Consider the following 14,839-nt stretch of genomic DNA (forward strand, 5'->3'; position numbering starts at 1 on the left):
CCCCTCCAGCTGCCCACTGTCCCTAGGCCCCATTCAGCTCCAGGGGTTTTCTTTCTGCTCCCTCCCCTCTCCCACCTCTTTCCTGGTGCAGAGCTTTCTCAGAAGTGCTTTCCTCCTCCTGGAACAAGTTGCTGCCGCCTTAGTACCTACTCACCATGTTGGTCTCAGCCGAAATGTAACTGCCCCAAATGAGGCTTCTCTTGACCCAGACCCTCCCACTCAGACCGCCCCCCTCCCTGGGTCCCTGTGTTGTTCTCTTTGATATCCTGGTTTTCTCCGGTTTGTACTTATAGAGTCACTTGTGCGCCTGCTTTTCAGAAATTACATTTATTCTGTTTATCTGGCACATAGTAGGTCCCCAGTAGTTACTTGTTGAAGGAAGGAATGGATGAATGAATTTCCTTTTGGACTTCCCTAGCCTCAGTTTCCCCAGGTGAGAGAGGATGTGGCTGGCCAAGCCTGTTATCCCAGGGAGGACATCGTCTCTGGCCTTGGCAGCATCCGCACAGCTATTTTGGGCCCCTCTTTTGTCCCGGAGTGTCTGCTGGGACCTCTGGGGAGCCTGCAGAGGACCCTGTGACGTGGGTCAGGGCATATCTCTGGCTCGTTCGCTGCCTACTTGCTGTGCTGAGGCTCCTGTGGTGGTGGCTTGGCACTTGGTAAGCAGGGCAGGTTGGAAACTGCCCCCAGGAAACGGGAGCAGTCCCGTTTCCTGGAGGCCGGTACACTTGGCTTCCTGGCAGAGGAAGGAGTGTTCCCTTCATCCTGGCCTGGAGCCCGGTCCATCTGCTCCAGGAAGGTTCTGGTCCTCCATTTGAGCCACCTGTGAGGGGGAGGGAGTCAAGGGAGGGGTTGCCAGCCAAGGGCGGTAGGGAGGCTTCAGGGCCTGGGGAAGGACCCACGGATTGGGCAGGAGGCTCGAGGAGGGGACTTTTCGAATTTTCTCAAACCTCAGCTCTCCCACCCTGCCCCCCGCCCAAAATCGAATGCTTGGCTCTCCCTCTCTTGCAGAGGGCCTGTGAGGATTAAATGATAACCTAGACAGAGACTTAACCATGATTGGTAAAGAAGTGCTCAGTTGGTTATAGCTGTTATAATGCAAACCATTGTCTTTTGTGTGATTCCACCCCTCACCCTCCACCCCCAGTGTTGATAACTTTTGTCAGCTCCTTTAAAGGCTGTGACCTCAGAGGATATGTGACCTTAAAACCAATCAGACTCGGCTTAGACTCTATGGGGTCAGTGGTGCTGAATGGCCAAAGGGCTTGCCTGCCAGCCTTGCTGCAGACCCAGTGAGTGGCCTCCAAGTGGCCTTGAGGCACTGAGGTTTGTGTCCCTTGGGGCTCTTTCTTGAGACCTGGACACACCTGCCCCTCCAGCACAGGGGTCCCCACTTGCATCCCAACCGCTGCTCCTGCCCCAGCAGGTGCATTTTTCCCCCCTCCTTTCTCCTCCAGCCTCAAGAGCCAAGGCACAGGCCAGACACTAGCTTGTCATGGGGACTGATTAAAAGCAGCCTTGCCGGGAGTGGATGGCTTGGTGTCCTTGGCCTGGAGTGGCGATCGATAAGCAATTGTTTTCCCGTTGGCAAGAAAAAAAAATTCTCCATTAACTTTCTCAGGTGCTGCCAGACTAGTTTTCTTTTCAGGAACTCTGCAGCCCTGTCAGAAGTGGCCCTGGGAAGGAGGACCGGCCTGTGGAGGGGAGGCAGGCCCTCGATGCCAAGGCTACAGAACACACACAGGAGGAAGAACATTCTGGAACACAGCCTGGCAGGTTGTGGGCATTCAGTAGGTTTTTGTTGGAAGAGGAGGTTTTTGAGCACTTTAAGCATGGACCAAACATGAATATTGAGTTCTTAGCTCAGTTAATCCTCATGACTCTTGGGTGAGTGCCCGTTTTATAGATAAGAAAACCAAGGCTGCAACCCCAGGCAGTCAAACTTCAGGGGCTCTGCTTTTCCACTACTGGGAAATAAAGATGATAAAAAGGATACGTAAAGTAACAGCAACTGGGACTACGGAGAACACTGAACTCAGGCTGTGTTCTTTCACTGAAGAGAAAGCCAAGACAGAGGAACCATTTAATGATTTTTTTTCTCAGATACAGCCAGAGTAGGACACAGGGTTAGGAGACAGGGTTAACTGTTCTCTCCTCCAACTGCTCCTGCAGTCAGGCCTGATCATCCTAATTCCTCTTGTGGTAAAAATTCGTTTCTGAATAGTTACTATTTGCATACTTACTTTTATAGGAGTAAATGTAAATATAGTGAAAATTTGGTCCCTCCCACCCTGCCCCCCACCCCGACTTCTGCAAACCAGTTGTCTTCTCTTGAGGCCACTGTTTTCATTTTCTTGTGTATCTTTTCAGAAATATGCTGTGCATACTGGATTATGTACGGATGTATGGTCCTTTCTCCCTGTGCCAACAGCAGCATGCTAGTGCCTTGTTTTTTCCCCATGTAACAGCATGTCTTAAAGCTAACTCATACTAGGATGTACAGAGTCACCTCTTTTAAAATAAATGCATGATTTTCTCCTGGGCTACATTACCTCATTTTATTTACTCAGTCCACCATGGATAGTCATTTCAAACCACACTACCAACAGAATCTTGTACGTATATCATTTTTTATGTGTGAGATTGCCTATAGGCTAAATACTCAGGTACAGAATTGCTAAGTCAAAGGTATGTGCATTTGGAATTTTATTAGATAATGGTAAATTTCCCTTCATAAGGATGCTACTAATTCATTTGTTGTTCAGTCGCTCAGTCATGTCTGACTTTTTGTGACCTCATGGATTGCAGCACGCCAGGTTTCCCCATCCTTTACCATCTTCCGGAGCTTGTTCAAACTCATGTCTGTTGAGTCAGTGATTCCATCCAACCATCTCATCCTCTGCTGCTGCTTTCTTCTTTTGCCTTCAGTCTTTTCCAGCATCAGGGTCTTTTCCAAAGAGTCGATTCTTCACATCAGATGGCCAAAGTATTGGAGCTTCAGTTTTAGTATCAGTCCTTCCAATGAATATTCAGGGTTGATTGCCTCTAGGATTGATCATCCTCCCCATGAAAATAGTGCTGTTACTGTATTTTTTGTTTTTGCCAATCTGATAGTTGGAAAAAAGGTATTTTTTTTGTCGTTTTATTATTACTTTCTTAATTTGGTAAAATATATATAACATAAAATTTACCATTTTAACTGCTTTCAGATGTGCAATTCAGTGGTCCTGTTTACATTCAGAATGTTGTGCAGCCATCACTGCTAATCCATTTCCTAAACTTTTTCTTCACCCGAAACAGAAACTCTGTGCTTCTTACGCAATGACTCCCTGTTTCCCTCTCCCCTAGTCTCTGGTAACCTCTATTCTAAACTCCCTGTCTCTCTGAATTTGCCTGTTATCTAAGTGAAGTCATACAGTATTTGGCTTTTTAAATGTTTGGTTTGTTTCACTTAGCATGTTTCCAAGGCTCATCCATGTTATAGCACGTGTCAGAATGTTATTCCTTTTTATAGCTGAATGATATTTTATTGTCTAAACAAACCACATTCTGTTTATCCATTCTTCCACTGACAGACCCTTGAGATGTTTCTCGCTTTTGGCTATTGTGAATAATGCTGCCATGAACATGGGTGTATATAAGGATTCTGTTTGAATCCTTGCTTTCAAGATTTTAGGGGGCGTGTGTGTGTGTGTGTGTGTGTGTGTGTGTGTGTATATATATATATATATGGAATTCCTAAGTCCAATGATAATCCTACATTTAACTTTTTGATGACCCACCAGACATTTCCTTGTGGTTTATTTGTTTTGGGCTGTGTGGTGAGCAGGGGCTACTCTCTAGTTGCATTGCTGAGGCTTCTCATTTTGGTGGCTTCTCTTGTTGCAGAGCACGGGCTCCAGGGCACACAGGCTTCAGTGGCTGTGGCTCGTGGGCTCTGGAGCGCAGGCTCAGTAGTTGCGATGCATGGACTTAGTTGCCCCACAGCATGTGGAATCTTCCTGGACCAGGGATCGAACCCGTGTCCCCTGCATTGCAAGGCAGACTCTTAAGCACTGGACCACCAGGGAAACTCTCCTTGTAGTTTGAATTTGTACTTCTCTTATTGTAACTGAGGCTGAGCATCTTGTCACATGATTGGGTACTTTGTCATTCCTTTACATGGAACTCTGCGGGTTCAGATATCATGCCATGTCTGGGCTAGGATGCTGTTTTTATTTCCTTAATGCCGTTCCCAGTGGTCTTTCCCTGCTCCTCAAGGGACCCCCATCTGCCCAGTCATGGTCCAGATTGCATACATAGACATTATTCCATAAATACTTCTCAGAGGACTGTCCCAAGAGGGCAGGTTGCATTTCTCTGGCCCTCAACCAGGCCCTCCAGGAAGCACTGGCTTTCTGCTCCCATCAGTACTTTCTTCTCCACGACCCCCCACCACTGTCACCCAGTGTCTTAAAGAGATATCATTATATTCATTCATAAAGTATCTCTCCTCAGTCCTCACTGTTTTCCTGGCACCTTCGTGATATGGGTGATCAGTGTGGAGCTACCATCTGTGGATGTACTTCCTGAATTCCAGTGGTACCTGTGACATTTGTCCAGCAGAATTTGTCAAACATACGAACCAAAGGTTAATATTCTGTCCCAGAGACAGAAGGAATTGACAGTCTGAGGGAGTGTCAATCTTTTTTTTTATTTTCCTAAATTCATGTAACATAAAATTAACTGTTAAAAAAACGTGTAATTCAGGGACTTCCCTGGTAGTCTAGTGGCTAAGACTCTGCTCTCCCAATGCAGGGGGCCTGGGTTCGATCCCTGGTCAGGGAACTAGATCCTGCATGCTGCAACAAAGACCTGCTGCAGCCACATAAATAATTAAATAAATATTCAAATAAAAATAGTTTTAAAAAATGTACAATTCAGTGGCATTTAGTCCATTCACAGTGTTGGGCAACCATCACCTCTGTCTAGGTTCAAAATATTTTCATCACCCCGAAAGGAGACCCCATACCCACTGGCAGTCACTCCCTATTTCCCCCAACACCTCCCCACTCCTAGGCAGCCACTAATCTACTCCCTGTCTGAATGGATTTGCCTGTTCTGAAAAGTTCATATAAATAGGATCATGCACATGTGATCTTTTGTGTCAGGCACTTTTCCCTTAGCATCATGTTTTTGAGGTTCACGGAGGTTGTAGCCTGTGTTGGTTCCTTTTTAGTCATATTCCATTGTGTAGACAGACCACATTTTGCTTATCCATTCATCTGTCACTGGATCTGTGGGTTGGTTTTTTCCCTTTTGGCTGTTGTGAGTAAAGCTATTTGGGTATATACCTAGGAGCAGAATTGTTTGGTCATATGGTAATTCTCTGTTTAATCTTTTGAGGAACCACCAAGTTATTTGATATTAACTTTTTTTTTTAAATCTCATGTTTGCCTTTCATCTTGCAGGTACTAGTTGGGGGCTGAACTAGGGGAACATTAGATCATAAGTATGTAGAGCCTGACTCTTCACACAACACAAATCACCCAGGCTCACATACTCTCTGAGCGCCTGTTCTTCCTCTGGTATGACCCCTGACCCCTTACTCCTCAGTTGAGAATTGCTGGCCTGAAATCAGGTCAGGTGACTGGACTCCCGTGTGCATGGTCTTCACATTAGGAGACCTGGACAAATCCCTCTCCCTCTCTTGAGCCACAGTCTCCCCATTTACAAAATGAGGTTATAATGGCAAACCAACAATGTAGAGTGCCTGTGAAATTATCCTGATATGTGGAAGATATTTTATAAACTGTAAAGTGCTATCTGAATCTTTGCTGTTATGAAATGATGCGGCCTAGAGGTCACCATGCAAAACTGTTTCATTTCACCTGCCCAACATTTTAAAATATTTAAAATAACTGCTGATTTAAACAAACAAACAAAAAAAGAGATCTCATTTAACATCCTGGCTTTAGATCTTCTTTTGAAAAAAAATAAAGAGGTGAGGAGGTAACCAGACAATTCTAGGCTCCAGTCCTTGCTTAACAACAATTGGCTTGAAGTAGAAGTAGCTGCCACCTCTGTAGGGGTGTGGGTGCTCAGTTTGGGGGTTTTCTCATACTTAGTTTCTACAGGAATTGAATTTGGGATTCTTGTTTTGTGTGAGGAGGAGCTTTTAAAATAAGGAAATGTGAAACTACGAGGGCCTATGGTATAGTACAGGGAAGTAGATTCAGTATTCTGTGATAAGTCATAGGGCTTCCCAGGTGGTAAAGAACCCGCATGTCAATGCAGGAGACACAGGTTTGATCCCTGGGTCAAGAAGATACCCTGGAGGAGATTATGGCAACCCACTTCAGTATTCTTGCTTAGAAAATTCTCTGGACCTGGCGGGCTGTGGTCCATGGGGGTATCAAAGAGTCAGACACAACCAAAGTGACTTAACATGCACGATAGATCATAATGGAAAAGAATATAAAAAAGAATGTATACAGTATATAACTGAATCACTTTTGCTGTACAGCAGTAACTAATGTAATTGCTGTGTAAATCAACTATATATTAAAAAAAAAAAAGGATACAGTGAGGAAAAGTAGCCTAAGCTCTTGTATATAGACTCAAAAGATATATGATCACACAGTTTTTTAAGCTTTTTTTTTTTTTCAAGGACGTCAACTCAAAGCAGGAATGAAGTATGGGCCTGGGCCAGCAGGAGAGACCCCTCTTGGCTAGCCCTGCCACCCTGGGTGGGGGCAGCTGACCCTTCCTCTTCCTGCAGGTGGCGCTGTTGCCGGATGGGAGTGCCCGGGCGCGTCTGCGTTGCATGAGGTCCCCACATGCACCATGTCATCATGTGTCTCTAGTCAGCCCAGCAACGACAGGGCCGCTCCCCAGGATGAGCTGGGGGGCGGGGGCGGCAGCAGCAGCAGCGAAGGCCAGAAGCCCTGTGAGGCCCTGCGGGGCCTCTCCTCCCTGAGCATTCGCCTGGGCATGGAGTCCTTCATCGTGGTCACGGAGTGCGAGCCGGCCTGTGCTGTGGACCACGGCCTGACCCGGGACCGGCCCCTGGAGGCCCATGGCGGAGAGATCACCCTTGACGCCTCGGGGTCTCAGGCCCGGCCCCACCTCTCCAGTCGCAAGCTCTCTCTGCAGGAGCGGTCCCTGCTGGATGCCAATGGGCCCTGCGTCTACCCGGCGCTGCCCCACTCACCAGTGGGCTCCCCGCAGTCCTCGCCGCGGCTGCCCCGGCGGCCCACTGTGGAGTCGCACCACGTCTCTATCACTGGGATGCAGGTGCGTGAGCGGCGACCCCTGGTGCCCTACCCTGCATCCAGAATGTCTCTACCTTGAAGCTGGGGTCCCCCAGAAGGATCCCGGTGCAACCAGTTGATTGGAAAGGCTACCCTAGGAAACCGGGAGAGATGTCAATAAAACATATATGATGGAGCCAGTTACCACTGTGGACAACTGGGGCCCCGCCTCTGGGCAGCCATGTGGGACAGTGTAGTACATGAGCCCCAGACTTATTCCACCTGAGGGCAAAGGAGCTGGGCCTTTTACACCAGCTGCTGGCAGTCCCTGGACCCAGAGCATCTCTCGGTCAGAGAGAGCCTCTAGCAAAGAGACCCTCACGATGGCAGTTAGAAGTTGTGCCAGGGACTCTGAAATGGGGCTGACGGGTCAGTGAGCATCCTTGGCACTGTGAGTGCACTTCTCCCATGATTTTTACCATAAGCTTCTGGGAGGTAGGTTGAAACTCAGATCCCCAGCTGGTTCACAGGGCCTGATCCACCCCTACCCCACCTCCTGCCCCAACTCCTGCCTTTGTACTGCCACCTCAGGGTTCCAGCCTTACCCACTTCTTTGTCTTCCTCAGATGTCCAAGCTCATTCGCTCCCTTAGGCCTTTACCTTGTACCCTCTGTTTGAAACCCCTCCCTCCTGCAAATCTCTTCAAGGTCATCTCCATCTGGCTTCCAAATCTCAACTCAGATGTCAGCTCCTTGGAAAGACCTCTCAGACACCCCTTCTAAGCAGCCTTCAGCCCCTCTCTGTCCTGTTGACTGTCTTTCATAGCACTTGTCACCATCTGATTATCTGTGTGTCTGTTAAGTTGTTTATTGCCTGTCCCCTTGCCACCCCCAGCTAGGATGTTAGGAACAGTCCTGTTCACCACAGGGTCCCTAGCACCTGGCATAATGCCTGGTGTCTGGTGGCTCAAAAATATTTGTTGAAGGAAGGAATAAATTTAACTGGGAGAAGGCTGGAAATCCAGAATGACATTCTAAAGGAGCTGATATTTAACTACCTTCTGAGGGCTAGGTAGAATTTTCTCAGTTGGAGATGGGTACACACTGAGAGTTCACTGCAGGGAAGTGAGCACAGCATGAGCAAAGACCCCAAGGGACAAGGCCATTTTTAAATTGTTATTGTTTGTTTCATTTCCTAGTTTATTAACTAGCCACAGGCCACCTAGGTGGCAGAGGTAGTCTCATTCCTCTAATATTTTAGTTTTAGAAGTATGATTACCATAATCCAGCTAAGTACCAGCTATGTACACCAACATATTTCTTTTCCATAGAATTCAGGATAGGTTGGGGATTCAGTTAGTGAGAGTATGGGTCCCAAAGGAGAACACTGTGGCAACAAGGCCGGAGGGAGAATTTCAGTTTATATCAACTTAGAGAAACAAATCTCCCAACAACAGTGGCTTTAACACAATAAGGGTTATTTATCATGTAAAATAAATGCATAGGGTTAGGCATTGGGTATTGGTGAGATGGTTCTGTTGTTGCTTTGGTCCTTAAAACCTCACAATGTTGAGATGGCTGCTGTGGCTCAAGCCTTCACAGCTCCATTCCAGGCAAGAAGAATGAACAGGGAAGGGAGGCAAAAGCTGTCTGCCTCCTGAGTCAGTCCTATTTCCTGGAAACTCTACCCAGCAATTTTGCCTGTCTCACATTAGCCAGAACATAGTGACATGGCCACCTTAGGTATAAGAGAAGCTGGAAAATGCAGTTTTCCAGCTTGGAATGTTGCCACTGTGTTCCAGTTATAAAGAAGAAAGGAGAGACTGGTATTTGGTAGGCAACTAGTCATCTCTGCCAAGGTCAGAGCTTTCAAGGGCCTGAAGGCCAGACCATGAAGTCAGGACTTGACCCTGGAAACAGCAGACAGCTGGGCTGATGTGGTCAGAGTGGATTCTTAAAGATGAATTCAGCAGTATGTGGGGGTTGGATTCGAAGGCAGTGAGACCCCCTAAGACAGTTCTGCAGGGCCCCACCTCTGCCCGTCACATCCCTTCGGGACTCGGGGGAATGAAACAGTACTGGAGAGAAACATGAAACAAACTAAAAAGCCCACCAGTGAGGGGAGAGCTCTGTGGGCCTGGCCTGGCCAGGTCAAAGATACAGATCTGACGTGGAACTACCTCCAGTCAAAGGAAGTTGAGAACTGATTTAGTGTGACACTATTTAGGCCTCCCCTAACCCCATCCCAAAACAGTACTCTGTATTTTCTGCAGATGCATGTATGCATGCATGTACACAGAAAAAGACCTGGAAGTTTATACATCAAACTGATACTAAGGTTCGGGGAGAGGGATAGAATTGGGGCTTGGGAGGGGGTTCAAGGGCAAGTTGGGCCTCTCTGTAACACTTGATGGTTTGCTTTCTATCATGTTTGTCTTCCCGGTTTCCTATATCACGTAACATTTTCCACCTAACTCTATTGAGGTATAATTGAAGTGAGATAAACTGCACATATTTCAGATGTGCAATATGGTCAGTTCTGATGTATGTATACATCTGTAAAACCATCACCCCTATTAAGATCCCAGACCTTTCCAGTACACCCAGCAATGCATCCCTCTCCCACTTCCCCTTTCCCAGGTACCCACTGACTTGCTTTTGATTAGCTTTCAAGATCTGGAATTTTATATATGTGGAATCATTTAGTATGTACTCTCTCTCTCTCTTTTTTTCTTTTTTGCTTAGCTTCTTTCATGGTATAGTGATTTTTGTGATTTATCCATGTTTTTGCACATACCAGTAGTTCATTCCTTTTTATTGCTGAATAGTATTGGACTGTACGGATATACCATGGCCTATCCATCTACCTGTTGATGGGCATTTGGATGGTTTCCAGCTTTTGACTGCTACAAATAAAGCTGTTGTAAACATTTGTATACTCGTCTCTACATAGACACGGGTTTTTCTTTCTTTTGAGTAAGCACCTCGATGTAGAGTGACTGGGTCATATGGGAAATGCCTGTTGAGAAGTTTTGCCAAACTGTTTTCCAAACAGGCTGTACCTTTTAAATTCTCACCAGCAGCCTCTGAACGTTTCATTTGCCCTACGTTCTAACAATACTTGGTTTGGTTAGTCTGTTTCACTTTAGCCAATTTGGTGAATGTGGTTTTAATTTGCATTTTCCCGATGAGTAATGACGCTGAGCATCTTTTCATGTGCTTTTTGATCATTTATATGTCTTTGTTAGAGTAATATCAAATCTTTAGCCAATTTTTTTTTTAACCGATGAGTGATAGGAGTTCTTTATATATTCTGTTACCAGTCCTTTGAATATGTATTGCAATTCATTTCTCTCAGTCTGTGGCTTGCCTTTTGTTTTGTTAGTAGTGTTTCAAACAGCGAAAGTTTAATTTTGATTGAAATCCAATTTATCATTTGTTTCCTTTTCTATTTTGCACTTTTTGTACAAAAGAGACCCTTTCAGAAACTGTTAAGAAACCTTTCTCTGCCCTAAGGCCATTCAGATTTTCTCCTCTTGTATCATTTTGCATTTTTTTTTTACAGAATAGCACAGTCATGGATTATTGTTTAATTTTACCTTTAAATAAATAAGTAAATAAAATGAACTTTTGAAAAGTGGGAAGAACCTTTAAAATGGGTATTAAAAGAGTACATACTATATGATTACACTCTCACAATGTAAAAAAACTGTGCTGGTAGAGACTTCTCTGGAGGTCCAGTGGTTAAGACTCCATACTTCCATTAGGCACAAGTTCAATCCCTGGTTGGGGAACTAAACTCCCACGTGCTTCGTGGCATGGCCAAAACAAAAACAACTGTGTTACTAGAAGTCAGGATAATGGTTACCCTGGACAGGGGCCAGCATATGGGAGATGCTTCTGCAGAGCTAGGAATGTTCCCTTTCTTGACTTGGATTCTGGTTAAGGCGTTTGTTTGTGAAAAATGTATCTTGCTACAAATTTACAATTCATATTCTGTGCGTTTCTACTTACTTTCCAGGATTGTGTACAGCTGAATCAGTACACACTGAAGGATGAGATTGGAAAGGTAACTATCCCAGGAGACAGGCTGGTTTTCCGTACCTACCAGGGATGTCTTGAATACTGTGGCTCTACCTGACTAGAGCTGGGAGTGAGCGAGGAATCCTTGGAGAACAGACTGGGAGGGGGAGTGTTTTGTTTTATTTTGTTTTGTTTTTACATCAGACTGTGTGTTTCTACAAAAGCTCACAAAGCTTCCAGAGTAATTCTGTATCACCAACATTGGTGTTGGTTTTTTTTTTCCTTCTTAAGGTATTCTTATATCTGTTTTTGCTTTTACATCAGTATCAAAAGTATCAAGTGGATAGTATCAATGGACAGTATCAAAATTCAAAAACTCAAATGCCAATAGAGAGCAAGTGAGTAATATATGTGAAAAAAACATGCTTGGTGTAAGACAATAGGGAGTGGTGAGGACTGTGGCAAACTGTTAACACATGGAAATGATTATGACTCCATATCCACATCAGAATCTGGATTTTTATAGCTGAACTGTTTTAAATGTTAGCCATTAATTCAAACATTCTAAAAACCGGAGATCCAACACAGTACAGGGCAGATTTTGTCAACAGGCTACCACTTTGTCAGCTCTGTATTAGGGTCCTGATTTTGTGGATCATAATTTCTAGATACTGTGTCACGGGCATCTCCCTTTCTCCAGGGCTCGTATGGCGTGGTCAAGTTGGCCTACAATGAAAATGACAATACCTACTACGTGAGTACCCACATCCTCCTCCCTGCCCTCTTCCTTGTCCAGAGAAAAGGCCTCCTATCCAGAACTTGGTTTCCTGGAAGGTTTTCTTAGCTGTTGTCTCATTTTATTCTTAGGTCATGTTTATTTTGTGCATTAGGAAGGAAGTGGGGAAGTGGGGAGGTGAAGCGATTGGCTCAGGAAGATTGAGTGAATAAATCCAGCAAATATCTCATATCTTTTCTCTGGGCTGCCCTTTCTACATCCTCCATAGCACCAAGAACTAAGTGGTCGTGAGATAAATTGCCCTCGTTTCTGAGGCTTTGGAATTGGTCCAGTAGTTCATATCCTGATTTTCCCATGTGCCAGTTGTGTCCTTGGGCAAATGACCTAAATGCTGAGCATCAGTTTCTCCACATGTGAAATATCCCTTGCCCATCACGCCAGCTCACTCTTGTCTTGATTCAGTGGTAGCCAATCCCAGGGCTTGTGGTCTCCCAGCTGGGAGAGCCGATCTGGAACCTTAGAAGTACCCTCTAGGCTGGAGGGATCCCGAGAGTCCAGCCTCCACATAACCCATGGAGTTGACCCATTCCAATGGCAAGGTGCTCACTACATGGTCCGAAGGCTGCTGGTGCGCCGAGAGCTTGGGCAGGCTCAGGAGTGGAAGGAACTCTCCCTCCATCTTCCTCTCCATTTTAATCAGGATGCGGGGTCTTTTCTCCCACAGGCAATGAAGGTGCTGTCCAAAAAGAAACTGATCCGACAGGCGGGCTTTCCACGTGAGTTTGTCGGGCCTTTGTTTTTAGGTGCAGAGGCTGGGGCAAGACAGGGAAGACTCACTGAATGGTGTCCCCTGTAGAGTGTGCCCTGGGTGGATTCCCCAAAGCTAGTACTGGACCTCCGGCTGAGGTTTTTAAAAGTTCATTGTCTTGTAAAAATGTTTATGAAAGGAATATAGGTATCAAGCAAAAAAAAAAAAAAATCCGTTAGAGGAAAATAGCCTGGTGGTTCCTCAGGAAGTTAAACGTACTATTACCATATGACCCAACAATTCTACTCTTGGGCATATATACCCAAGAGAACTGAAAACACACAATCACACAAGCTCATACATGAAGGCTTATAGCAGTGTGATTCAAAATAGCCAAAATATACAAGCAATCCCAAATGTCTGTCACCAGATGAATGAGAAAACAAAAGGTGGTCTGTCTGGCCAGTGGAGTATTACTCAGCCGTAAAGAGGGATGAAATTCTGATATGTACCTCAACACAGGTAACTTTGAAAACATACTAAATGAAAGAAGCCAGACACAAAAGGCCATATATTGTATGATTCCACTTACATGAAATGTCCAGAATAGGTAAATCCAGAGACAGAAAGCAGATTAGTGATTTCTAGAACCTGGGGTTAAGAGGGAGTTGGGTATGACTGATGATAGGTATGGTTTATTTGTATTTTTTTGAGGTGGGGCCATTGAAAATGTTCAGGTTGCAGAACCTTGTGAACGTACTGAAAAGCATTGCATTACACATTTTAAAACGCTCAATTTACAAAATTTAATTACCATACGGTATTTCAGTTATATCTACAACATGCGAAAGAACAGAAGGATATATAATGGAGGTCACAGATTTCTTGCTGTACTCCTCCCTCTCTCTATAGGCTCCCCACCCACCACTTTTAGCTCTTTTAGGAGCTGGTAATTACTGCATGTGATCGGGTGTAGGTGAGCATATCAGAGGCAGCTCCAGCATAAGCTCCCTGCCAGTGGAGCTGAGCAATATGTCCGCTTGAGCCAAAAAGAGAAAATAGATAAATGTAACTTCCCCCAACCCCACCCTATCACTACTATCAACTACCCTATCACGACCCTGATCCTGCTTATCTGAACTCTGAGCCAGATAATATCCTTATGTTATTATTTCCTGATTTAGTAATTTCTGACATTTACTTCTGACTTCCTCTGAGGACAGCTTAAACCAGTCCTTTCTCCTCCCTTTCCCCAGCTGGGCAATGAGGTGATACCAGGATGTTCAGCTCCCTGTTGTCACTGCCATTGTCACTTTCCTTCTTGTTCCAGCAGGTGCAGCAGGTTTCTTTCCTTTGAACTTGCCTTTCCTTGCTCCACATCCCACTTCTGATACCTGCACCTCGGCTTTTACTTTCCAAGGCTGACACATCTACATTCGGTTCTGTTAGTCACATTTAGATCCTTACTTACATGGAATAGGGCTTCCCTGGTAGCTCAGCTGGAAAAGGATCCACCTGCAATGTGGGAGACCTGGGTTTGAGCCCTGGGTTGGGAAGATCCCCTGAAGAAGAGAAGGGTTACCCACTCTAGTATTCTGGCCTGGAGAATTCCATGGACTCTGTAGTCCATGGGGTTGCAAAGAGTTGGACAACTGAGCAACTTTCACTTTCACTTTTCACCTACATGTAATATGCAGTATAAGTGTGTTCACTGTGGACCTTTCCGTCATTGTGACCTTCTGAATGTCAGTCACTACTGGGCCAAGCAAGTTCTTTTTTTTCCTCTCATCAGTTATTACTTCTTTTCCTATCCCTGACTTATTTATCTCCTCTATTTCCACATGAGTTGTGGAGGCAAGGAATAATATTTTTGTCCTTCTCATGGAGTGGGAATACCGAGCCCCAGAGAGGGAATGTTGAGATTGCTCCCACTAGACCCCAGACTTCTTTTCCTTGTACCTCAGTGAACTTTTGATGCTCACTGTGACCTAGAGCATGGGACAGGAAGAAGAGCATTAACAGAAGGCTGGGCAAGGGAACTGGGTCTCCAGCCTCGTTAATTTCCAGCATCAGAGAAGACAAATGAAAAGAAGGCTGATTA

The 14,839-nt window shown here is 45.3% G+C and overlaps 1 protein-coding gene and 1 non-coding gene across 6 annotated transcripts in view; both read left to right on the forward strand.

Annotated features, from left to right (window-relative positions):
- CAMKK2 (calcium/calmodulin dependent protein kinase kinase 2) overlaps window positions 1-14,839 on the forward strand; it is a 54,577-nt gene that overhangs the window by 10,932 nt on the left and 28,806 nt on the right. For all 5 annotated transcript variants that reach the window (XM_069557826.1, XM_069557829.1, XM_069557830.1 and 2 more), the window contains exons 2-5: window positions 6,761-7,275; window positions 11,253-11,300; window positions 11,955-12,008; window positions 12,715-12,766. In XM_069557826.1, the coding sequence (XP_069413927.1) occupies window positions 6,826-7,275; window positions 11,253-11,300; window positions 11,955-12,008; window positions 12,715-12,766 (604 nt within the window). In that variant the 5' untranslated portion in view covers window positions 6,761-6,825. The remainder of the gene's footprint in view (window positions 1-6,760; window positions 7,276-11,252; window positions 11,301-11,954; window positions 12,009-12,714; window positions 12,767-14,839) is intronic.
- TRNAG-CCC (transfer RNA glycine (anticodon CCC)) lies at window positions 4,755-4,827 on the forward strand. The gene has a single exon. It is a non-coding gene; the product is annotated as a tRNA-Gly (tRNA).

The sequence above is a fragment of the Ovis canadensis genome, chromosome 17, assembly GCF_042477335.2.
Source record: "Ovis canadensis isolate MfBH-ARS-UI-01 breed Bighorn chromosome 17, ARS-UI_OviCan_v2, whole genome shotgun sequence".
In the NCBI taxonomy this organism is placed as follows: Eukaryota; Metazoa; Chordata; class Mammalia; order Artiodactyla; family Bovidae; genus Ovis; species Ovis canadensis.